Here is a 26,557-nt window from a genome sequence, read left to right as displayed (position 1 = left end):
CTGGATTGCATTTATGCTGCCTCTAAAAAGGCTGTAAAGTCATTAAAAAGCCTGTGTAAACACCCTTTTCAAGAATGGTTTTAAATTCTCTATCTATCCATCTATCTATCTATCTATCTATCTATCTATCTATCTATCTATCTATCTATCTATCTATCTATCTATCTATATATCTCAATCTATCTATCTTTAAAGTACTAAAAGAATTGTTAAGGTACTGGAATTGTTAAGAGGAATTGTTAAATTTGTAATTCCCATCAATTGGAACGAAGCATTTTTTTTTTTCTGCCATTGTTCATTTTCCACACAAATATCCTCAAAAAACAAAAAAAGAAAGAAGTCCATAAGAATTACAAAAAAGCTAGAATAATGTATCCCATGCATGTTTCTGTCAGTCGGTGTATACAAATATGCGGTCTATGCGTAAGATTTCGTAATTTCGGCCAAGACATGGGCCCACCTCAGGCCGAAGCCAAGATATTGCACAGACTCATAATCAAGACTACCAAGAGACTCACAAACACCATCTCACGTAGTGAGCAGCAGCTTCCAGCTAACTCTATATCACCCCAGTACAGCACAGCTCTGAGGAACTGCCCTACATTCCACACAACAAAATATGCATATGGCCACTGAGGTGCGTATGAATGAAGGTTCGGGAAAACGAATGAATGTAATTTGATGTTGTAATAGTGCAGATGTGTTCACACCGATAAATCTGAATATGGAAAGTGCGTCAGTTATTTAACACTCTCCAAAGTGCTTCCTTTCTCTCAGGTTGTGTTACATTACAAAACATATTGGTATTAGCAGAGAGCTGTTGCCATCTAGTGCTGCAATGAAGCTACAGCAGAACACTGAGCCAACATTCAGCTTCAATGGGTTTGGAGAGGTCTGCCAATACCATGACAAGGTGGACTAATTTTTCTTCCTTAATTTCCTGCTCTCCTCATCCATCAGTTCTTTTATCCAAGGATTACGGTTATCCAAGACTGCAAAAACATCAGTCATCTTTGGCTGAAGAACGAGACGCCACCCTGCAGCAGGGGTCCAATTTGAAAGAGAAAAAAAACACAGAGCGCTATCTGGCGGACAAGGAAAGGAACTTTTCTTGATGATGGGAACTGCTTCTGGGTCTCAAAAGGGAAGATAATACAATTCTGGAAAGTAACTGAGGAACTTTACAATTGGAGCTGAACATATGTTAAGAGCCAATGCTAGCCCTGTAGGAATTAAATTCCAATTCTTTTCCCAATAGTCAGCGATGTGTCAATACAGTCAAAGTACTGCAGATGTATTATTAATCAAAAGAGATATACATTTTTATTATATATGGCAATTGGACATTCGAAATGGCCATACTCTACACTTTTGTAGGATTTTAGTATTTGATTGCATTGAATTGTGAATGTTAAAGTAAAATAAAGGTAAAAAGGCCTTTTTTCCATGATATGTTCCATTGAGTCTTCTCTCACCTCAGTAAAGAGAAAACACTGTAGGAGTTTCTGACAGAGCTCTGGTCCACCTGGAGCAAACTGTTCTTCTTCTTGTCAGAATTCTCCTGTGGGAAAGAAAACAGTCCATGAGCTTCACAAAGAGTGTCTTCTTACCATATGAAAGATTCTACAGGTTGAAAAACCCAAGGGATATAAGTGAATTCGAGCCTTGATAGATGACAAGGTTTGAAGATAGCCTGGAATTTATTTTGGAACCCATTCCGAGAGTCTGAACAATACCTTCTGATCAAACTCAGCTGCATAGTAGCCATCGTTCAGTCCAAAGATGATCTCATTTGGATTTCTGGAGCGAATCTGAAAAAAAAAAGAGAAGGAGAGAAAAGAGAAATGTTAAAGGATTTTTGGGATGTGATGTGAACCTGAAGCAGAATTTACATAATATATATATGTATTAATATATGAATATTAATTTAATTATATATAAAATATGTATATAATAATTATAATTTGTAAAAATAAGACTCAATGTACAGCCTTATATGAAGGAATTTTCCATATTGATTTTTCACAGGTGTTTTACCCATATTTTGAATTATGCATTGCGTTGTGTTTTAGGGTTTAAGAAAATATGCCCGTAAACTTTTCTGCAGAAAATACCTTTTCCAGAAAATACCAGTTTTTCTACTGCTATTTTTTTTTACAGTGAAATATAATAATAAATATTATAATTATTATTGCTACTACAATTACTCAACATAAACTTAATATAAAAGTGATTTTATACATATTGCACTCAAGAATTCAAAACATATTTAAAGTGCCCCTATTATGGATTTTTGAAAATGACCTTTCATGTAGTGTGTAACAGCTCTAAGTGAATGAAAACATCCTGCAACGTTTTAAATCTAAAAGTGCACAGTATATAAAGTTATTGTCTTTCAAAAGTAATTTTTCAAATGAGTCATAAGCCCTTTGCACTTGTTAATGCTGATGGTGAGGAATTGCAACAGTTGCAACATCTCATAATGTGCCTCAAACTGAGTAGTGTATTCCTGAGAAACGTCCTGCTCGAGTTGTCCTTGCAATGGAAGTTCAGGTTGAATAACTAGTTCTTCCAGTGTTTCATCAACGGACTCGCGCTAGGATTGATAAGTTAAAAATCGACGTCATTGTTCGTTACGGTCTTTAGTTTACGGTGTAGGAAGCCTCAGGACAAGCAGAGCTAACGTTGTTATGGCAATGGGCATTTTGGTTTCTGACACGCGCGCTGCACACGACAGACCAATCACAACAGACTGAGCTGTCTGGCCAATCAGAGCAGAGTAGCTCGCGGAAAGGAGGGATTTAGAGAGACAAATTCATCTGAGGAGTTGTTAGAGAATCACTGAAAATGTGGTGATGTGCAAATGTATATTATGAGAAAATGAAACAGTTTTTTGACCTTTGATGCATGTAAACCTGTTGTAGGACACTCCAAAACAACATTAGGAAACTTTAAAATAGCATAATAGGGGCACTTTAAAAAAAAAAATCCCTCATAAAAGTTACATAAAATCTTAGAACAAAACATTTCAGGAAACTAGATGGTTAGATAAATGGATGGTAACTAAAAGGAAAGCAAGAAAGGCAAGTTTGAATATATATATTTTTGACTACTCACCTGTTGTCCTGTGTATCTGAGCCCATCTAGGTTGACCTTCCACTCAATAAGCAGTTGGTATTGTTCTTCCCTCCCACCCCATATTCTCACCACAAAACACGACACAGACATGTCCAAGAGGTCCGGCAGCATGGCAAAATCTAAGCTCCGCCATGTCGGGTTCTGAAAAATATACAAGCAAAAGATTAGCAGGAGCAGGGTTTATAGCCAGTTGCTTTAAGTGCATTTATTTTTACAATTTTTGTAGCCAATCACAGACATATCTGTTAAGCGTGCGAAGGCAATGGCCAGTCAGATATGTTTAATTAGACAGAATCTGCTCAACACTGCTCAAAACGCGAATCCTTCCATTATAACCAATAAAGATGTCAATAAAAGATTCATTGCAGAGTTTTCGCAAGAGCGCAGCTTTGTGTACCTCACGTTGTAATGTAGTGTTGCCTTTGTGTACCTCACGTTGTAATGTAGCCTAAATAAAGTGCGTGTGTGCGTGCGGATGGCCGTGTTCATTTTCGACCCTGCAGGGTACTTTGTGAGTAACATCTCTGCTAGCAGATCTTGCCTGGCAGATTAATAAACTAATATAGCCAAAAATGCAGCCAATATATGATCCAATAGACCAGCAATTAAGGCTGTTAGACATGTCGATTTTATTAATAATGCATAAGTGTGGCCTATCAGCACAGTCAATGACGCAGCACGGCAAGCTTTCAAAGACTAACAGCAGAAACAGATTTCCAAAACTGTCCCGTCATGCAGTCTGGAGGCTAAAGAGGGTCTTTCTCCAAGAGGACGTGCAGCTGAGAAAACTGCCATCGCAGTGACTAGGTCAGCAGAAATAAATACAAAACACTGAAAACAGCCATCAACATGACCACCAGAGGGGCTGAAATGAAGGCATGATTACATGAAAGACCGGAAGGACGTACAGGAAGGCCAGAAAGGAAGGGAAATGAAGCAACAAAAAAGGAGGCAGAGAGGGGCAAGAAGGTTAGAGGTTAAAGAAGAAAAGATTTTGTGTGTCTGACAAAACAGTACCAGTTACATTTAGGCTCATTAAAATAGTCTTTGCAGAGTCTGTAAGATTTTTAGCGTGTTTGAATACACATATACATATCACACATACACATATATATTCATATATATGGATGGATGATATTCATTAATTCACAAAAGATGGCCCGGTTTCACAGACAGGGCTTAGCTTAAGCAAGGACTAGGCCAGTTAAATCAGGATATTTAAGCAGCTTTTATCAAAAAAATGCCTTCCACCCAAAAACATTACTGGTGTGCATCCTGAGACAAAACAATGGCACTGACATTTTTTAAGATATGTCATTGCAAGTTATGTTCAGGTAAAATAGCTCAAACATGTATTTTAGTCAGGGAATAGGCTTAAGCTTTGTCTGTGAAACCGTGTGTGTGTGTGTGTGTGTGTGTGTGTGTGTGTGTGTGTGTGTGTGTGTGTGTGTGTGTGTGTGTGTGTGTGTGTACTGTGTATATAGACTTTGTTTGTATAAATAAGTACCGTATATATATAGAAATATTTTTTAGACTAAATCAATATGGCAATATATAGTAATAAAAGCTAGGGCTGAACGATTAATTGCATTTCCGCTAATATCGCGATATGATGAAATGCGATTTTTTTTTAACCGCAAAGCTGCGATGCGATTACAGTCTGGTCACGTGATTGTCATTGTCATTGTCATTGCTTGTAATATTTTTTTCCCCTCTTTATTATTTGTTTTGAAGCTATATTTGTTCAAATTATTAACATGTAATTGTATTAATTTAGTTTTTTAATGTGGTATTATTATAAGTAGGCCTACTTATAATTATGTATTAAATATTTTAAGTTTTATTAATACGATCAATTAAAGAAAAAAATTAGATCGGCTCATGAGGTGCCTAAAGATTCCCTTCCCTATTTTACAATGATTTATTGCTTGTTTTTGTTGAATAATAGAAAAGATAAAGACCTTAAAAATATAATCGCATATTAAATCGCAATCGCAATATTGGTAAAACTAAATCGCAATTAGATTATTTTCCAAAATCGTTCAGCCCTAATAAAAGCAATATTTAACTACATATTGTTTCTAAAACGTTTCAATGCATAAAAATTGCCGCATGGACACTTCACATTTTGAGTGATGATGGCGCTGTGAATCAGAGCTCTGAATCAATTCATCACGGTCAAAGATATGACATTGAGGACAAGCAGAGAAAATAAACAAAATTACAGACCACTCTCCATTATATTACACTTACATGATCATCGTTTTGTACATTTAATAATAAACAACTACATTCAATACAGCTCTGCCTACTCCATAAATAGAGAGAAAAGCACACCCAGAATAACACAAGAACAGCCCCCCCATCTATAAACTTGTCTTTGAGGGTGTCATCTCATGTGAAAACACTAATAAATACATTAGTCATAGCCTACAATATTTCATATCATCACTATTATCATCAAAACGTCCATTACAGTCAGAGTAACGGAAAGGAACAGAGCCTTTAATGGTGTCTGTATAAATCACATTACTGACGATCATTTGCTTTTGGGTGTTGTGTTATTATTCTCTTCTTATTTTAGCAGTTGCCATGCGTCAATGTTTTTCAACAGAATTACAGGCTCGGACAGAGTGACCACGCAGTCATTAAACCGCTTTCCAGTCGTCAATGAAGGAAGCCACATCCGTTCTAGTGGCTCGGAGGCCTTCTTGGCGAACTAAAATAAGGAATTGTTTAAAAAGTAAAAGGTTGCCAGTGTGACCCCAAAAAAAGTCCATTTAGCAAACCTGTTTTATATCAGTAAATGATGCAGTGCTGCTGGGAGCTGTAGCAATGCCTTTTTGCGTAGATTTGCCATATGTGTAAAGATGAAGTCCTGAATCTTTTGGTTTTGAGGACATTGCCTTTTTACATACACTGCCAGGTCTGCTCTAGGTCAGTCTTCTTTTAGCATGATTACAACTCTTATTATGACTAAATATGATGGCACCTGCTGTTGATGTCTGCAATAAAATGAATGGTGAAGTGTGTAATTTCTGCTCTACCAGCACCAAAAAATGACTATTTTCAAACAGGTTTCCCCATTTACTTCCCCATCTGGCATTGATTGGTCAAACAGATCAAACAGATTTGTATGGTTTAATGCTGCCTGTAGCCAGTAATTGACTGTGCAAAAACACTTTATGGTTACCAAACAGTGTAACAGCTTAATTTTTTTCATATATTATTTTAAAGAATTGAACTGTCCTGCAGAAGATTTTGTAAATGACTTTTTATAGAATTTCTTGGTAAAGACCAGTACAGTAAACAGCACTGTAAAACAAAAAAATCTCAGGTGACCTAAAATGTGCTTCATTTAGTGACTTCTTAATTAACTGCTTGTTTTCAAAAATATTATTTAATACCAATAAGTTACATCAAGGGTCAAGTAAAATAGAAATGGCACATTCAATTTAAAAGTTACAACTGCATGTTGAAACCATTGTGTTTCTACGTTCGCTGTACAGGTCAGGTATAAAGAATTTTGTTTTTGCTCAGGTGGCAAAAAATGTCCTCCCAATAGAGAAAAGTTTAGCTCAGCAAGAAAACAAATTAGAGGGAACATTATTTGTAACCACAAAGCCATAATCTTCAAAGTTCTTTGCTTGTATTTTAGCATAAAAGAATTACACACCTCATCTTTAAGATCAAATTAATCATTTAATCAATTCGCAGTAAAATTTACTATGATAACCAAAATTTCTGCCAAGGCATCCACAAATATTAATAAATAAGATAAAATGACAAAATAAATATGACAGAAAGATTCTGAAAGTGTCTTAAACTGTTCAAAGATCCCATATTTATTATGGTTTTATATAGACATTAAGGACATTAGTGAATCAACTAAAAGACATTCACTTTTATTATCCTACAGTAGAAGAACATATGATATGCGACGCTATAACATGTTAAGCTACACCACGCTACTAAGCTTTGATATGCTGTGCGCCGTCTACCATTTCACAAATTTGAAATAATAAGCATTAAATCGCATGACCAAACACCAATGAAAACAAAAGCACTCACCAATGAGTCTCGGATTACTTCACTCTTATAAAAATCTGGAAAAGGAAAAGAAGCAAGTTAGAAGTCATCAAAAAGCTTTTAAATCCAGAGTGACTTACACACTAAAATTCAATAGTTTTTTGTAAGATTTTTTTTTTTTAAAGAAATTAATATGTTTATTCAGCAAGGACATATTAATTTGATCAAAAGTGACAGTAAAGACACTTGTAATGTTACAAAAGATTTCTATTTCAAATAAATGCTAAAAAATAAATTCCACAGCTCTTTTACATTACTATCCATAAGGGAAGGGAAAGAGTATATTGTGCCATTCATTTTAAAAGAGTTGCAATTAGTTAAAAGCTACTTTGCATAACTGTTGGCTTTTAATTTCCAACTGCAAAATACACAGAAATAACCAAGTACACAAATCGTGGGTTGATGTCCCCGAACGTGTGAAGTGTAAACACTAAGTTGCTATCAAAACATTGTACTATTTATATGAGCAGTCCGATCAGCCTGACAACAGCTCAACCAATAGCGTGACTTTAGGGGTGGGGCCATCTCCTTGATATGGAAGACAGGGTGAATGTTTGGAAAAAAAATTGAAAACAGTCACTTTCTGCGATTTTGTTTGGTGTCACTTTTGACAAAGAAATTACGCACTGCAGCTTTAAGTACTAAATTAAGCAAACTATGCAAACAGTCAGAGAGTACCAGCAAGCTCAGCTAGCATCAGTCACCTCGTGATATCCGTTCTTCCTGGCAGAGGTGAAGGCTGAAGTAAGTGTCAAGCAGAGGAGAGCCATTCTTGTTCACAATGTTACGGGCCGCTATGCTCCGCAAGTGACGTAAACGCCTCTGTTGGGAGAGAAAGACATTTAGTGAGAAAGACAATCACATTTTTTTAAAGATGCCTTTCAAATATACTTTACTACTTTCATAAGCTGTACATCAATGCGTACTCATCGGGAACACACTTTCATGTAATCAAACAGTAAAGATTTAATCTTTCAAAGTAATGCGTGTACAATGGTTTTTTGAGAGTGCCATTTAAGCAGCAATTGGGAATACATCATGACATGTCTCAGATATTTCTCACGATTTTTTCTGACTAGGTGATGTCATCTTCAACGCACTAAATTCTGAATGATTTGCAGTTCTCCATTTTCCATCACAAGCAACTGACAGTGAACAGGAACAGACCAACACACAGGCACAAAACATCATTGTGAGTCTCACGTCACGTCACTTTAAATCCAAGTCCTCCACCCTGACCGAAACATGGCATCACTGCTGCACATTGGGCACAAATCCACTGCTTTGAAGGAGCCAAGGGGGAAAAAAGGAGTCGGCATGGAAAGGTTTACAATATAAGAGTTTTGGTTAAAAAGAAGATAACAAGAAAGGCCTACGATATGATCGCAGAAGGGATGTTGCCTGAACAACTAGTCCACTAATTCTTACAGTACCCCTGTGTAAATCAAGCTTTTAATGTTGTTTATACGTCTATGTGGTGCTTTTAATGTGCTTTAAGATAAAACATGTACAAATTCATAAGTCAACACCATTGCTGAGTATTTTCTCCTTAAAACTGCAGTGAACCAACGACAGACTCAAAAACGCAGTTTGAAATTGCTGGTGTTTCTGACTTCACAAACTACCTTGTAACCAATCACGTCAATGATCATCAACGAGTGGATCTCTGAGCTGGTGCGAGTGAGTGGAGGAGAGGCTAATTTGCATATTCACAGAACTGCTTATACTAAATGAGACACGGGTGTAGAGTTACATTCAAGCTATTTTAAGGCATGAAGAATTGGGTTTTTTTTTTGAAGAACAAACTTTTAAATATGTAATTTTGGTGATCAAAGATGAGTTTTAAAGGGATGGTTCGGAGTAAAATCAACCTCGGGTTCTTTGCACCATGACCTCGAGCCAAACACCTCCCCAAGAAGCTTTGTCTCCCTTGGCCGAACATTATTAAAGTTAGAGCTTATTTAGAGATATCAGCCGAATGGCTTAGTGCAGGTGCTAATGGATCCAAGGATGTAACCCGTAAATTACCCAACTGATAATGCCCAGAATGGTACCAAACTTCTACAGTCGTACAAATAGGTTCTGTACTCATAAAACGAGGCATTGGAAAGTTTGTAAGTACATCAGGAGTTTATTTAAATAACACTTGCCTGATGGCTCATGCTACCGCTAACCCGGACGTCGAGGTCACTTCCGTTATTTGGGAAAAGCATGTAAAATGATATAGTGTAACGACGCCCATTTCCAGGAATGTACTTATATTTTGTTGGTAGTACCAGTTTGCAACAATTATTAGTTAACACTAAGTTGTCAACAATAATTCGTCGTTACACTACATCCTTATGCATCGCTTTCTGCCAGGACTTTTATGTGCTTTTTTTGGTACCATTCTGGGCAAAATATATTTTTTGTGCAGGTTTGGAACAACTTGAGGGTGAAATGAGGATACTTTTTCGTTTACCATTTACTTTCTTTGTTTAACAGCTGTAATAATATCTAAGAATTTATTAGACAGAACTGTTAAACAGAGATGGTAAACTAATGAAGACAGAGAATGGGAACTGGACGCTTAGCCACTGGCGCTTCAAAATAAAAATTCTAATTCCAAAACATTGTCCAAACAGAAAAATGTATAAGCTGAAAAACATTGGCAGATATTGGCAATATATTTGTCAACCACTAGATACATGAAAAAACACAGCATTATTCTTTATATTTTAGAAAGGGATAATCATCATAATTGTGATTCTGTGGCATTAAAAACCCTTGTGTAAAGCACAGGGTGCTGTCAGCACAATAATGAAATAGCCTACCTCTACTACAAAAAGAACAAAAAAAACTAAGGTAAACTAAATCTACACAAAATGAGATGGAGAGAAAGTCCAGTTACCATTCACAAGGGCCAGATTTAAGGCACAGGGCCACAGCCGTTTCAATGAAACACTTAATCTGAGAGTTCAGCTCACTAAAGTCTTCACCCGACCAGCTTTCACCACAACCAGCCACAAAGAATTTCCAGTGCCGACCGTGAGGCATTAAATACTAAATCTAAGTCATGGGATGCCCCACAGGATTATTGAAGCTACAGGAACAACACCACACTTTGTTCAGTTTTTCCCCCATTTCTGTCTTGTTTCAGACAACAAAACACTGAGGAATATCCAGGTTTAGTTTGTCCCATACTATGAAATATAGAGGTTGAATGGTAAATATTAGCATGTTAACGGGCTACTTAATTAGCACAGGAACAAACAAGCTAGCGTACGATCAACTTTCCCTTATTAGGCAGTTTGCACTTTGCAGCTGTTTCAAACAGCTAAAAAAATGAAACCGAAACATCAAGCATGACTTCATTCTGAATTTGATAAATCATATCACATTGAACAAAAAAAATGCTCTTCTGCCGGAAAACAAATGAATGGTGTTCAAGGGTGTGAACGAGGTTATCTGTAGTCCATAACAGTGGTCCTTTAAGACTTTGCCTCAGGCAATAAGAGTGACTGTGCAACTGCCAAAGAAATTGGTGTCATAACCATTTCCAGTCAAATAAACCTCAGACAGGTGTGACAAGCTCTAACAACCCCCATCATGTGATAGGGACTTCACATTTGGTTTCAGTGTTTTTGATAACAGTCATGCCATTTATAACAAAAGCAGAACTGAGGCCAGTTGCACGAAGCTGATTTCAGTTGTTACCCAGGTACATTTGAGATTAGTTTGAGCAAACTCTGGTCTTCAGAGTTAATCATAAACTCTGGATCAAACCTGAGTTGACAGAGGACGTTTATATTGAGCGTTGTGAGCCTGATGAACCTGATCTAAACCAGGTTTGATTTGTATGATTTTGTCTATCTCTAAACCTACTCTGAAACTCAAGAGTTTGTTCAGCTTCATGCAACAGGCCACAGGAGATCACCATCATAAGAAAGACCTTGGCATTTAAAGGTGCAATAGGTGATCTGAGAAATGCTAACTTTAGCCTGCTAGCATTGAAAGCATATGAACCCACCCTCCCTGCAAATCGCCGTCCAAAGCCACGCCTCCTCCTAAACACGCGCACAGACCAAAAGAGAGACAACGTTATTGGATTACATCATGAGTCATTCACCAATGAGAAAACTTTATAGTACTTACAGTGAGTAACCGTACTACAATAACAAACGTAAACAACTATTTGCCTGCCATTCTTGCTCGGTCTACACAGCGTACGTGAAATGCGCTGATGACGTATGATGTCTGTGTGAACAGGCTGCGCAAAGGTATGCAAACACACGTTAACTGACGGCACACATTTCATTTCATTCGAACCGAATGCAATGATTGAATGAACAGTTTATGGTCCTATGCCTTCCACAGACGATATATATTTATAAAAATACATTTAGACCGCTTAACATAGTGATTTCAAGACTTCAACCAGCATAATAAAAATGTTTCTGTAGAGAATCACCTATTGTACCTTCAACTCAAGTCTACTAGGTTTGAAACCATTTCTTTGCTAGTTTACGTGTAAAATTGTGTAAAATTAACTTGTATGGCCAAAAGCAATGTCCATATGGGATGTTAATGACCCTAGAAGTTCGATTAAACCATCAAATATGAGTAAATTGTTTTATATTTATTTAAAATATGATTGAGGAAAAAAACTAAACTTGGTTATGGTATTTATGACAAAAAGATTTGGCAAAAAGAGGCAAACTACAGCTACACAATCAGTTATTAATTTTTTGTAGGTCCTCTCTTGTTTTTGCATGTGTTCATAATTCCTTTGTATGAAAGCCTGGCCAAAAATTTGGTCCACACAATTTGGCACGTGTCATTGCATTATAACAAATAAAACAATTGACTCCAATTAAGCGCAACTACACAATATGCTTACAAATATTTAATAATATTAGAATAAAGGGTGAAGATGACAATTTTTCTTGTAAATGGACTAAATATATACTGATGACTCATCTTGCACTACACAGACTTTTGTCCAATCAGATGCTCTCAACAATGAGAATGTTTATTTCTGATAAAAATTGTGTTTGCAATTAAAAATGTGATTGTAGAAAAAAGTTCAGGTTTATTGTGCTTGTTTGTAAGTCTGGGGCAGGGAGCCTTTAAAGTTTTCTTTTGTTTTACAACAGGCAGTTTATATAAGTGCTTTTCTTAACAAGTTGTTGCATGTTTGGTGCATGTTGTGTTTGAACAATATCACAATTTCGGTTTTATTTTAATTAATCATACAACTCTGCATGAAGCCCTCAAAACATACAGTGATTACGAGCATCCTTCTGGTCTGCATTTGACAGCATCAATATTACTGGTATATATTGCAGCAGGACATGGGAATATACTAACGGCAATATTAGATTTAGAATATTCACATTGCCATTAGTAGCCTATATTTTCATGTGCTGCAGTTTATACCAGTACATATTTATGTTTATAAAAAAAAGTAACTTAAATTTAAATATTTAATATGTTGTATTATATTATATAGCAAAGATTCAGAGTGAGTTTTTCCTGCAAGAAACTGCTCTTTACTTAAAGCCATGCTAAAACAACTCCAGCCCCATGTTTGCAGCATTAAGTAATGCAACATTTCTCTGCACAGAATGCCAAGTCATCAACAGACACTGCTTAACAGGAAACCCTGCGATCCCCAAAACACTTCACGGGAACCAGTGATGTGATTAAACAGACGATTGCTGCAGGCCATGACTATCATTCCACAAAACTACACTCTCAGTTAGGACAGATTCAGGACATGTATGTGCACTATGTGTATTGTGCAACATTGCACCATTGCAATTGTTACAACACACAATCACAACTACTCTCTAACAGCAATCTCAAGCATTATATCAAACATTTTAAAATCCTTAATTGCAAAGACTTTTTAATAAAAATGTATGTTAATATAAACAAAAAAATGGAAATACATACTATCAACATAAATATAAGGTTGTTTTTTTGTTTGTTTTTTTTTTTTTTTGATAAACCATTAAAATGTCAATAATAGACTGTAACATGAAACCAAATGAACCAAACATTGATAACAAGGGTTTTTCTTTGTAGAGCCCCCAAACAATGTGTGCCAATGTGTAAATATGACATCATTTATAGTCATTCAAGTCAGTGCTGTCAAGCTGCAGAGCAATTGAGATAAGCACAGCTCACTCCATAAGACAGCACCACCACTGCCTTCCTAGCCAGTTTCAAGGTCTTTTAAGCATGAATAATAAATGTTAGGACGCTGTCTGGTCTATTTTGTGTAAGTGTTTTGAGTTTGGAGACCCACAGTGACAAGACTACACTACACTGTGAAACCGCTCTGGTATATATTTCTGGCATGAACAAGCCAGCGCTCTATTATTAACACAGTCTTATTAGTTGCTTCCGAAATGTGTATTTCAAACCCCACTGCATTCATAAATGTGGACCAGAGCTTGACTGGACATGGAGGCCCAGTGTTATGATCATCCGGTGACATGTGACACATGCACAAGAAGATCCGCTAGGTATTCGCGCGCACAAATGGAACATAAGGCTGGAAGCTGCAGGTGTAACGTTACCTGTTGTGATGTGAGCTCCACATGCAGGACTCTGGAGGACGCTGCTCCGGGGTTGCTGCTGACAGCTCCAGCGGACACTGCGAGATCCCGACCGGCGATTGAGTTCATCCTTCTACGCTACCATAGGCGATAGCCTCATTCAACCGTACAACTCAGCCCCATCGGCGAGAAACTCCCGGTGCGAAGGTGTCAGATTCTGAGCTTTCTTCAAAAACGTGCAGATTTGTATTATAATGTACATTAAGCACACTAAACGCAGCTACTAGCGTCCCCACAGCGGCATAAACAAAGTAAGTCTTGCCTAGGAAGCCATTACCGCGACCTTGATCGGCAAACCCTCGCTTCGTGCCTATTTGCTGAGGAAGCTGTCACTCAAACAGAAACTTGGTGACGTAAATGGGCATTCTACGTTGATTGGTGTAGAGCTTGTCAATCAAATGGAAAAGGGCGGGAGGAGGCCTTTAGAAACTCATGCTGTGCTCTAGTTCGTACAAAAATGAGGAAGCGAGGGGTAACGTGATCAGGACCGCTGAATGAAGACCGTTTATTCTCCCGTTAATGCAATATCTGGGTGAGCATTGCATTGATACGAGCATAAAATAATGTGCACTAAACGAGCCTGTTCTACGTACTTATAAAACGAAAAAAGTGTAGTGCGCTGAACAAAGAGATTTTTATTTTTCTAAATTACTACAAATTAGTGAATCGATATATAATTTTTATTAATAATCAATATATAACTTTAATTAGTATTAGTATTAGTATTAGTAGCCTATTATTATCATTATTATTAGTAGTAGTATTATATGAAGTAGAAGTGTCCATGAAGCACAAGGGGGCGCCATTGCCCAACTTAACTAATAATAAGCCAAATTGTAAACTTTTCCTTCCTCCTTAAAAAATACATTTGATATGAAAATGAAATGAAGCATTGTCCATAATGATTAAATAAAGGTAAATTGTTGATACAATTATTTTTAAAGGATTTTTGGGGGGAAAGTGGCCTGGTTAATGTCTGTTCATTTTAAAATAATCTTTAATTTTATTTTATTTTTATTGCAATCAAATTTTAAAAGAACATTGCATGTTAACATATATAAAGTCCTTACATACTAAATTATTAATCATGCATAGGCCTACTCACTACACCAGAAAAAAAATCAACTAAAAGCAAAAAAGAGAAAAGCAAAATAAATAAATTAGATATATGGGGTAAAACAATACCATAATGGTTAAACATAAAATATGGCCTCAGTTTATTACATTTGTGAAATCAATATTTAAACATAAAAAGTAAACAATTAGTGACCTAGATAAATCATTCAAAATCTTTCATTCATGGCTATGTGCCCATAAGCCAATCAAATAAGAAGTCCTAAGCAGTTACACTTTTGTGCTTTACAAAGGTTTTTTTTTTTTTTTTTACACTAGTGTAGGGACATGTGTTGCTTTATTAATATATCTTGAGACTTTACATGCTGTAATACTATAATGTACCTTAAACATATCCTGGGGTTTTCTGTGAATGTGAATTACAATGTGCTATTTGGTTTATTAAATGCATATTTGAATTTTTACAAAAGTAAAACAAACATTTATTATGTTTAATTTGTGAAGAGAATAGTGATTTGGTCATACAGCAATTATTGATTAATTTAAAGAATTATCTTACATGACCCATGGACTTTGGACTAATAATCTGGAACTGTTGCATAAATCTCCGATTAAAAAAAAACCAAGGCTGGGTTTTAAAACAGGAATAAGAGAACATTTGCTGTTATGTGTCATTCAAAGACAGTGTTGTAGCTCAAAACAAGACAGCACATGATACTTTTCCATAAACGTTTATTCTGAAAATATACAAAAGTTTAATTCAAAGAATCAGGATTTCATGGACATAAATGAAGGCTGATATCAGAGATGGAAACTGCAGCATTTATTGCATATTCACAACTTAAAAGGCGATAAGTCACGATCCTTGGTTAAATGTCAGCATGTATTGCTTATCCACCAATCAAGAGCTGCAGGTCCCCTGAATCCATTAAATACACAATCACAATAAAAAATGTATTCTCTCAAATATGATTGCATACATGTACATACATCTTGGCACTTGAATTCAGGTTAATTGATGTTCAAAAAAAGGCTTGTTTGATTTGGCAAGCAAACACATGTTTGAGGTCTTTCAAGCATTTGCTTTTGGAATAATGACCTGTAACTGGGACAAATTTTGATGTCATGTAAGGATTTATGGTGAAAACTGATCTCATTTCAAGGCTGCAAACTCAGTAGGTAAACGATTTGCTTGAGCTTAACAAAGCATGTATGTGCAACTTACTGTATATATGCAAAATTAATACTTCTGTGGTAAATTATCAATAGTGTTACAGAAAAATGACCAGCATTCATTAGTATTCTTATAATACTGTACCATCACATATTTACAGGTATTCATTATCATCTTCACCTTCTAGACTTCACTTTAACCTCCTCTTTAACCTTCGAGCTATGATAAAAAAGGGATCATTTTCTTAAAAGCAAAATATCCTGTCCTTCATTCCAACGTATTATTCCAACAATTGAATCACAATTTTCATTTTTGGTTAGTTTCTATATAACAAAAGGCCAAAATCCACTTTCACTCTTTGGTTACACAACCACCCTTTGGCTTTTTAGTAAGGCAAAACTCCCAATAATTGCATTGCTTCTGCATTAAAAATAATATAATGGGGCAAACACTTTTATCTAGTACAGCATTTAAATTAAATCTTTAATACATTACTTGTAATATATATATATATATATATATATATATATATATATATATATATATATTGGCATATATTGAGGAATATACATCCACCATCTGAGAAATCTAGATTATACTTGGCAGCAGTCTGCGAAGTATTTATTGTGGATTGCCACCCAGTGGCAATGAGCAGAAGTGACACAGGCTAGATTAACATCCCATGTAGAACAGTACATTTCAGTAGAGTTTACACTATTGAATGAATAGAAACCGCATTGATTTCTTTCATCTTCTCTGAACAGGCACTTTAGTTAGGGGGCGGATGCTCCAGAGTGTTCTTTTATAAAGTTATTACTATTCATCAATGCTTTCTTTCATTGAATTAGAAGGATGTCACTCTCATTTAGACCAAAACGAGCCTTGTAATTGTCAAAGAGAGACTTGAGGGACCTGATGTACATAGCATGGTACATATCTATGACGTCCTGACTCGGCTCCTCGATTTTTGGAACTGTGATGGGTTCACCAACTGTAGAAGAGAGAAACATTTTTCATCAAGTTCATCCACAGAACATTAAACGCTAGTTAAACCAAGTTTATGTCAACAAAAGTCTAAATTCTAACCATTAATGGGATTCTGATGTCAGCAAATATCGACCGTAAGCTGAAAGAGCAGTTCTATCAACATAGAGACTGTCCTTGAACTGTATAAAACTATTTTATGTACGTCTCATTATAACCCAAGCATAACCTATAGAATAAGTAGAATATCTAGTACAATTCAAATATACATATACACATTTATATTTAAATACCATTTTCTCAATGCTTCTCAATTTTCTCAATTTTCTCAATGTTTCGATTTTTTGCACTCTCAGATTCCAGATTTTCAAAGAGTTGTATCTCGGCCACATATTGTCCTATCTTAACAAACCATACATAAATGAAAAGCTTATTTTTTCAGTTTTCATGTGATGTATAGATCTCAATTTAAAAAAATTACCCATGTGACTGGTTTTGTGGTCCAGGGTCACATATATATATATATATATATATATATATATATATATATATATACAGTGCTATGCATAAGTTTAGACACCCATGCTAAAGTTAACTAAAAAGAGGAATAAAAAATCATCTTTTGGAAATTGAACTTAATGCCTTAATTAAAAAAATTAGGAAAAATACAACCTTTAAGGACACCAATTTTCTTTGTGAATGAATAATGTATCGTAAATAAATAAATGTTCTTCCTTAGAATACAGAGATTGGCATGGTTTTATTTCAGTTAGCCTAATAGCTGGTTTGATTTGCATTGAGAGATGATCTTATGGAAAGTACTCCATGCCAATCTCTAGGTATGGTGAAGGCTATGTGATGATGTGGGGCTATTTTAATTCCAAAGGCCAAGGGAACTCTATCAGGATGCATAGTATCCTGAATCCATGAAGTAACTGGCCTTTAAAAATAAAAATCTGCCTGCCTCTATGGGAATTTAACATAGGGGTGTCCAAACTTATGCACCCTGTATTTTAAGGAAGAACATTTATTTATTTACGATACATTATTCATTCACAAAGAAAATTGGTGTCCTTAAAGGTTGGATTTTTCCTAATTTTTTTAATTAAGGCATTAAGTTCAATTTCAAAAAGATGATTTTTTATTCCTCTTTTTAGTCAACTTTAGCATGGGTGTCTAAACTTATGCATAGTACTGTATATATATATATATATATATATATATATATATATATATATATATATATATATATATATATATATATATATATATATATATATAATGTTTTGTTGGCTATTGCCACAAATATACCCGTGCAACTTATGACTTAGGTTTTGTGATCCAGGGTCACATATATATTTACTTTTGTATTTACAGGTTTAATTCTGGTATTTAAATATAATTAATATGTGTAGGACACTGTAGTTGTAATCAAAATTATTCAACCCCCACTGCAAAATCAGGTTTATTGGCAAAATTTACAGACTTTCAGCTGTTTGCAATGAACAAATCAAACAAAAGTAATTGAAATAGCTCAACACAACAAGTTGTTTCCCCAAATTCAACTGAAAATGCAACTTTTAATGACTTCTGCAATCTCACAATTATTAATCCCCTTTATGGCAAGCATCTTTAGTACTTAGTAGAACACCGTTTTGCTGTTATGACCTGCTGCAAACGGGATTTCATGTGTTCTAGCTCAGGCACACCTGGTGCAACTAATGAAGCCCTTGATTAGTTGCATCAGGTGTGCTTGAGACAACACCTGTTCTGCAGATTTGTGCTGTTGTGAGGGATTCTATTCAGGGGGTTGAATAATTTTGAGACTTCATAGTCATTAAAAGTTGCACTTTCAGTTGAATTTGGGGAAACATTTTGAAACATTTGTTTTGTTAAGCAATTTAAATTACTTTTGTTTGATTTGTTTGTTGCAAAAAGCTGAAAGTCTATACATTTTGCCAACAAAGCTGATTTGCAATGGAGGTTGAAAAATGTAATAAATTACAACTGTGTGTGTATATATATATATATATATATATATATATATATATAATTTTTTTTTTTTTTTTTTTTTTTTTTTTTTTTACTCTATCAAACTCTATGTAATTTAGCAAAAGGCTAACATAAAAAATCTGGATTACCTAGAGAAAATATGGCCATAAAACATCTGTATGGTGACAAATGTGGTGTTACTCACCAACAGTAGTGATGGGTTTGCAGAAAGGTACAAAACCCCATGACTCTGGGAAGAACAGTCCACAACCATGAAACAGGCACGGGGCAAAGCCTAACATCTTCTGAAGCCTCTTTTGAACCATACGCCACCAAGAACCATCGTTGAAAATCAGCTGTTTGTAGACCTCATTCTCACCAAATGAGTAGACGGGCACCAGATCAGCACTGAGAGAGGAACAAGAAGTTAAAAAGTTATCATAATGACAAGGAAATACACATTTTTAAAATACAAAGACAATATGCAATAGTCAATTTAAGAATCAGTTTCATTTTTTCACAAAATCTTGTGAGAGAGGTAAGTCCTATTTTAGGAATTTATTCAAAAGCACTTATCTTATAAGCTTCTTTGAGATTTGAATAGTTAGGGATTTTCTGTGCATTATTATGCATTGCTTTGTAATGATGCAGTTCCATTCAGAGCACAAATATTGGCAGGGTTCTTGTTGTTTCTCCACATTTCTGATCACAAAATACTGGCTTAATACTTCACTCCAAACTGCTTTGCTAGTCCAACAAGTGCTTATTTCTGAAGGCTTTGTGTTGCTTCACCTGTAACAACCCTGCCATTTACTGATGATGACCAAGAAAACCTGAACAGGACTGAAAGCATCAGAGGACTAAGAACTTCAGGCAAAACTCAAGCTACTACCAGCATAAACCTAGCCTCAACAGCACACTGAATTTTATCGATTTGAACCACTAGTTCTAGTTCAAAAATTATTTGCGGTTCTCACCCATGCTTGAGGGCCAGTTTCACAAAGCCTTTGCGTTTTTTCAGCGTGACGGCGTTCATCCCCGGGGCACAGTCCAAAGATTCTGCAGCCCCTCCGATCACGATGACCACGGCGTTGCCAGTACCGTTACTAGACAGGAGGTAGTCAATGGAGTTTTGATTTACAGGGCAGATACCTGAGAAACGGAAGGGTATAGTGTCAGAACTTTGGTGAACGTTTACTGTATCCCAAACGGGTTCATGAAGGAACTGCAGGGGGCTCTTGAGACAATGAAAAGATAATTAATTAAATAAGAAAAATGTCAAACTAAAACAAATAAATCATTTTAAATTAAAAACAATTATTGCATTGGAATATTGCAGTATTTATTATAAATGACTTATTCGTGCGCATTGCTTTTTATTCACGTGCCCTCGTAATCATGAATTAAAATAGCTGCCGCTCTCTCTTGCAACGACATCTCATCTTTTCTCTTCTCTGATGATGTGTTTACTGGTGCGAGGGCGGGACAACCTGTCACTCGCATGAGCCAACAACAACGATCCAATCAAAGGACAAAATCAAGTCCTGTCCTACATTTTTTCTTGTTCGAGAAGCCATTTCGCTCGTCACAATAGGAAAGAAAAGATATCGCAACTTCCATTTCATGTGCGCACATAAGACTGCACATGCACATGTCTTATCCAGCTTGAAATATAAGCTTTTTTAACGCCATTTCCGCATAAGAAACAACATTTATGGAACAGCTCACGTCCGATTTTGTTGCTGACAGCCAGTTAGAATTCATCCCGCTTTAAAGAGCACAATCATTTAAAGCAGAAGATGGCAAAACTGTATCATTATATTATATTATATCATATCATTTTATATTATATTATATTGGAATTTTAAGGAAAATATTTGTTTGACAGTTTTTTAAGTAACTATTGCTGTTTGTTTCTTATAAGAGGGTGGAAGAATAGTCTATCAATCAGTGGGTACATAGGGCAGGTTTCAACAGAAGTTCTTCAAAAAATATTGACATCAGCACATGCTGGACTGTGTCTCTGTACGCAATAGGACAAAGCTCAGAGGTCCTTGACTACAGGATTCTTATCTACACCACAGAGAACAACTATGGTCCTCTTTTTAATCAGACAAAAAACGAACTTCCTGCATTGAGCAAGTTTACTCTTCACTCACTGATTCATGATGCGATTGCAAACAATGAAAGCATGGTTTATTCCATAAAATGATACTAGTAGTGCAGATATAGGTACCTCCAGACATCAGGTAATCCCTAAACACTGGCAACCGGAAGTTTCCAGCCAATGTGGCAAGAGATGGCTTAATTCCGGGGAATATCTTGGAGAATCCTGTGGCCTCTGTCCCGAAGTTACAAAAACCACCAAAACAGAAGATGCCATGAGGATGGTAGCCAAAAACGTAGTTTCGGCTAGGAAGCAGGTTATGCGTCTTGATAAGCTGCAAATAATCAGAGAAAAATGTAGCAGGAGATTAGTTAATTTGCATTGTTTACTATGCGATTATAAATATAGGATGTGATGCTTAAATTTCACAGTGAGAAATTATTAACTTAACTTATTAAATAACTAATAGCTATATTTAGCATTTTCAAAAGACCTGTTTTCCTGGATTTAGGACATAGGTCAGTATTGAAACTTTATCTAATGTGTACATTATATTGTTCACGAACACAGTTTCTTATCAGAAATTATCATTAAGCACTTATCTGCTGTCCTAATACAGTACATATTCGTTTTAGGAGATAATTACGGACAGACATGCCATGGGTATTAATGTTTGCAGCAGATATAACGGAGCAATGGTTAGTCTCTCAAGGAAGTGAATGAGTATGTACAAGAAGCTGTACAAACGTAAGAGCTGCTTATCCTTACATAAACAGCAGTCAGTGTTACATAATGACATTAACGGATGAATAAATCAAAGGTTTTAAGACAAATCCTGTGCCGGGGCGAGATGTATAACCATCGGGAGGAGGCTAAGAGAAAGTCTAGTCTTGTTTGCAGGTGCAGTTGCCCTTGTTTTTGAGTCCAAGACTCAAAATCTTACACTCAAAACAACACATTTATTATAAATCAAATTAATATTATTCTTTCCACAATAATATGGTGTTGTGAGTAGTTGCCAAGATGTTGCCAAAACAAGGTTTCTGTTGGTCGTCACGGCTAAATCTCGTGACCAACTTGAACTCTTTCCGAAATCTGGGTGTGGTTTCAAGAGAAATTCACAATTGCGTGTATTCATAAATTAAATGACTGATGAATGGATGATTTTGACCATGAAAATTCGCCCTGACCACACCTTAAAATGACCACACCTTAAAGAGATAGTTCACCCTAAAATGAAAATCACCCTAATACCATAGTCACCCTCATGTCATATGTCCAAGAAGGGCATATATGGCATGAGGGTGACTATGGCATTAGGGTGATTTTCATCTTTTATGGACCTAATGGCAGTGAATAGCGACCAGCATCAAGCTTTCTAAAAAAAAACACACAAAAGCATCACAGAATGATCCCATGCGACACATATCATATATTTCAAGTGTTCTGGGGGTATACGATATTAAATTTAAGTGTTAACCCCAGAACACTTGGAATATATGATATGTGTCGCATGGGATCATTCTGTGATGCTTTTGCGTCTTTTTTAAAAAAAGTATATCTATGATATCTATAGTTCTAATTGTATCTAGTTCTTAATGAACCCATTTTATCAGCAAATTTGTTTGAAATTGATCAGATGTTAATCATTCTTATATATATCATATATATCATATCATATATCAAACTTTTCATTAAGACAATTTTTAATCACTGCTGACCTTATTTCTCCTCACTCTTATCACTGCTGGCACACACTGTAACTTTATGTGACTTAAATGCACTACGTGTACTGCAAGGTAAACGTCCAAGCCAACTGGCCTAGGCAGGGCATTCCTTTGTGAGAGTCCTTTGTATTAATGGTTTTAATTCTATTTGAATACTTCAAATTAAGATTTGCATTTAAATAGTACCATATTTATAGATTGAATTTATAGAGAAGTGTGTCAAAGAGGTCACAGTTCACTTTTCCGTTCCTCAAGCAGGTATTTGTTTTATTCCAATCTGTGTTTGAGTTCCTGTTTCACCTTTGTTCTATGGAGCCCTGTGCTCTGGTTCATATAACAGAAGTAAGACACAAGACGAACAGAAAAACAAGTGCTTAAGCTTCTACTGATCAGGACGAGCAAAGTCTAGCAGAGCTCTTACAGCTCACATCAAGATCCACCCAACCCAACAAGAATGTCAAGGAGAGAAAAGAACAGGACGAAACTAATAATGTTTCATGCTAGTCAGAATATACGAAATTACACTACCGTTGAAAAGATGGGGTCAGTAAAGATGCAATTAAATTAATCAAAAGTGACAGTAAAGACTTAATAAATGATGATCTTACTATTTATCAAATCCTAGGAAATGTATCACAGTTTCCACAAAAAAATATTAAATATAAGTATAAACACTGATAATAATATGAAATGTTTCTTGAGCAGCAAATCAACATATTAATGATTGCTGTAGAGTCATGTGACACTGAAGACTGGAGCTTCATCACATGAATAAATTACTTTTTGAAATAGAAAACTTGTAATAATATTTCACAATATTACTGCTTATATAAATGCAGTCTGGGTGAGCATAAGAGACTTCTTTCAAAAACATTACAAAATCTTATCAACCCCAAAATTTTGAACAATAGCGCATTTTCTGATGAAAGAGAGTCAAACAGAACAACATTAAGCTAAATAATGATAGACTCATTTTTGTGTGAACTGTCCCTTTTAAATCTATACTTAAACTCTGCAGATTTGTACTCTCAGATTTGCAAAGTCCATACATTTTATAACTCCAGTTTGAGGCTTATCTTTGTATTTACCTAACTATTAGCTATTCAGTGTCTAAGCCGTTTGAATTCTTTGAATTCAAACCGTAATGTTGTATAAGATGTAAAGTCACTCACTCTTATGGGAAAATAGTCTCTAAAGTATGTCCACACGGTCCAATTTCTCACCCAGGTCGATCTGCGGCCTCCTAAGATAAAGATGTTGGAACATTAACAAAGAAAACAAAAATCCCACACTTCTGAACATGATTGAATCATGATGTGCTTTAATCATGGAAGAGAAGACTGAAATCTTTACCTTGTTTTGGGGTGTTCCAGTCATAGATGAGCCAGGCAGTGTAAACGGCGGCAATTACCCAGCAGTCAGTGCAAAACATGTACATAAGCAGCAGAGAGCAGCCAATGCCTAGAAGAGCAAAAAGAGCATTTAAACTTGATGTTTCATAAACAACAAAAATAATTCATATAAGTGAGTTCAGTAAGGTAGCACAATGTCCTACATTGTAAATTCTCTAAGCCTTCGACTTAAGTCTCGTAAAGAACTTAACTGTTCCACTCACCCATGGCAAGAAATGACATGACAAACTGCAGGACGGAGATCATCTGCAGATGTTTCACGATCTTGGATCGTGTCAGCCATGGGACGGACGGCAGGTCATGTAAGGCAGAGAGGATGCTGGAGCCTGAGCCTACACGGGATTTAAAGGACAATCGGAATTACCCAGCTTAATGTTGTGGGAATGCTTGTTCTCAACACTATAGGTCTGTCTGAAGCCTAGGAATAAATGTCATGCATATCATGACTGTGACAAAGAAGTAACAGACCAGTAACAACCAGTTGTGGTTAAAACTTGAATGTGTTTTAACAGGAAGATCTTTGCTTTTATATCCTAAGAATCAGAGCACACAACCAACACCATAATACCTCTCATTCATTATTCACAAAACTGACGCACAATTTACACAGTTCAAAAAGCCCCACCAGAAAAGACAATTAAGACATACAGCACTAAAGCACACACACTTCCCTTAGAATCAGATCACAAGACAACTTAATCCCTTCTTAACAGACTGAAAATAACAACAAACAGCAGTCACACTGCGAAGTAAGACACTGATGCTCATGTAACACTTTTATTATCTCTCTCATTCACCGAACACGGTGCAGACTTTGTAACCGCTCAATACCTCCATGAATCTCACTAACTATGACCACCTGATTGTTACACAAAAACTAATATGGAATAAATAATTTCATATTTATATATAAATACTGTAAAATTAGGCTATATAAAAATGTATACACACAAATTTGAACAACAAATCGAACAAATCAACAAATTTGAATAGCCATTATTTCACATTTATTACTATAATTTATTTATTTATTTATTTTTTACTTACCCTTATGGACACCGGAATATGCAGCGAGTATGGTCTTCATGGTTGAGGCACGAGTGATAAATTAAACAGAATAAGTCTCGCTGGTGGAAGTTGAGCTGCTCTACAGCATCCCTCTCTGTCCTGGCATCAACGCGAGCTCACATGCGCGCGCCTGTCCTTTAAGCGCCTCTGGAGGAGGAGTATCGAAAGCGCTGTCAATCAAACTGTAACCGCCTTCGCTGTCAGAAATAAAGACGTTGTTAAAGATTGTCAAGTTTTTATTTCCAAAAAAAATGATTCTGTCTGATAAATTTTCGATAACAGGCAAGCTGGCTCCTGTCTGTAGCTGTCAACCCTACTAGGCTCTGACTGGTTATCGCTTCATTTGATCTGGAGGTTTTAAAGGTTGGTCAAGGTAAACTGGACGGGGATGGGCCCCCAGCCAATCAGGTAGAGGATACTTTAGCCCCTCCCCCAGACTTTATTGACTAATGAACAACACTGATTGTCCACTCTTTATAAAAACACACCTTTATTAGGCTACTCATTTTTTCTAATATATTTTAACTTTATGAAGTATATACCTTATTCACAGCAGCACCATCTTTTTAAACTGGAATAAAAGCGAGGCTGTGAGGAATAGACATACATCTCTTCAGTGGGCTGTAGCTATGTTATTTAATGTATTTTTGATTCTTCTCATGAAGCACTGCAAAAATATCTTTCCAAGAAATGTCAGTTGACAAAAAAACTCCAGACAACATGAGCTGTGGAAAATTATAAGTGATCTAGCTAGGAGCTTTGTAACTTTTGATACAGTCTATCCCTCACAGCCTCACTTTCATACCTGTAATGGCGCTGCTCTGAATAAGGTCTATTTAATCTACCCCAAGACCCACGTTTTTTATGGGTATTAATAATAATAATCTTTGTAAGTCATTACACAAAACTTCAATAAGCCCCAGAAGAAACTAAAATATGGAGAAAAAAAAATGTGAGATAGCAGCCTGCCAGACTGAATGTCCATTAGGGATATAGGGCGTTTCATAATGTTCCACTTTTCCTTTTTCACAATACCAAGGCCAGTGTTGCTACTGCCAGTGACCTTCATTGTCCTGTTCCTCTCGCAGACTTGGCCACCACTCAGACGGCAGAGAGAACCCTCACCTTTATTGCTATGATCTTCAACTGCTCAAACAAATTATCAACTGCTTTAAATTTAAAAATGT

General features: G+C 36.0%; 2 protein-coding genes across 2 annotated transcripts in view; both read right to left on the bottom strand.

Moving 5' to 3' along the window:
* The window catches only part of uvrag (UV radiation resistance associated gene), a 105,962-nt gene extending 91,818 nt beyond the window's left edge, over positions 1-14,144 (bottom strand). The window contains exons 1-6 of the mRNA XM_079862114.1: positions 13,794-14,144; positions 7,932-8,049; positions 7,210-7,244; positions 3,118-3,279; positions 1,737-1,811; positions 1,476-1,561 (exon numbers count right to left, since the gene is read on the bottom strand). Coding sequence (XP_079718240.1) covers positions 1,476-1,561; positions 1,737-1,811; positions 3,118-3,279; positions 7,210-7,244; positions 7,932-8,049; positions 13,794-13,901 — 584 coding nt within the window. The 5' untranslated portion in view covers positions 13,902-14,144. The remainder of the gene's footprint in view (positions 1-1,475; positions 1,562-1,736; positions 1,812-3,117; positions 3,280-7,209; positions 7,245-7,931; positions 8,050-13,793) is intronic.
* A 1,991-nt stretch (positions 14,145-16,135) lies between these two features.
* dgat2 (diacylglycerol O-acyltransferase 2) lies at positions 16,136-25,711 on the bottom strand. Its single transcript, XM_079860600.1, has 8 exons — positions 25,350-25,711; positions 24,506-24,634; positions 24,244-24,351; positions 24,063-24,133; positions 21,293-21,497; positions 20,034-20,208; positions 19,262-19,464; positions 16,136-17,071 (listed from the first exon to the last, which is right to left on the bottom strand). Exons 1-8 carry the CDS (start codon positions 25,387-25,389, stop codon positions 16,917-16,919), a joined length of 1,086 nt encoding a protein of 361 aa, XP_079716726.1. The 5' UTR covers positions 25,390-25,711; the 3' UTR covers positions 16,136-16,916.
* Positions 25,712-26,557: the final 846 nt, after the last annotated feature.

This window comes from Squalius cephalus (assembly GCF_949319135.1).
Source record: "Squalius cephalus genome assembly, chromosome: 24".
NCBI classification, from domain to species: domain Eukaryota; kingdom Metazoa; phylum Chordata; class Actinopteri; order Cypriniformes; family Leuciscidae; genus Squalius; species Squalius cephalus.
Note: the sequence above shows the minus strand (reverse complement) of the source record. Positions and strands in the feature narration are given on the sequence as shown.

What these genes read in the sequence shown, in the direction of transcription:
- dgat2 (XM_079860600.1), bottom strand. Translation starts at nt 25,389, where the DNA reads ATGAAGACCATACTCGCTGCATATTCCGGTGTCCATAAGG. An exon ending in GGATTACCTGATGTCTGGAG is followed by an intron (nt 20,209 to 21,292) that starts GTACCTATATCT and finishes TCCGTTTCTCAG; the next exon opens with GTATCTGCCCTGTAAATCAA. An exon ending in AAACTGGCCCTCAAGCATGG is followed by an intron (nt 19,465 to 20,033) that starts GTGAGAACCGCA and finishes TTCCTCTCTCAG; the next exon opens with TGCTGATCTGGTGCCCGTCT.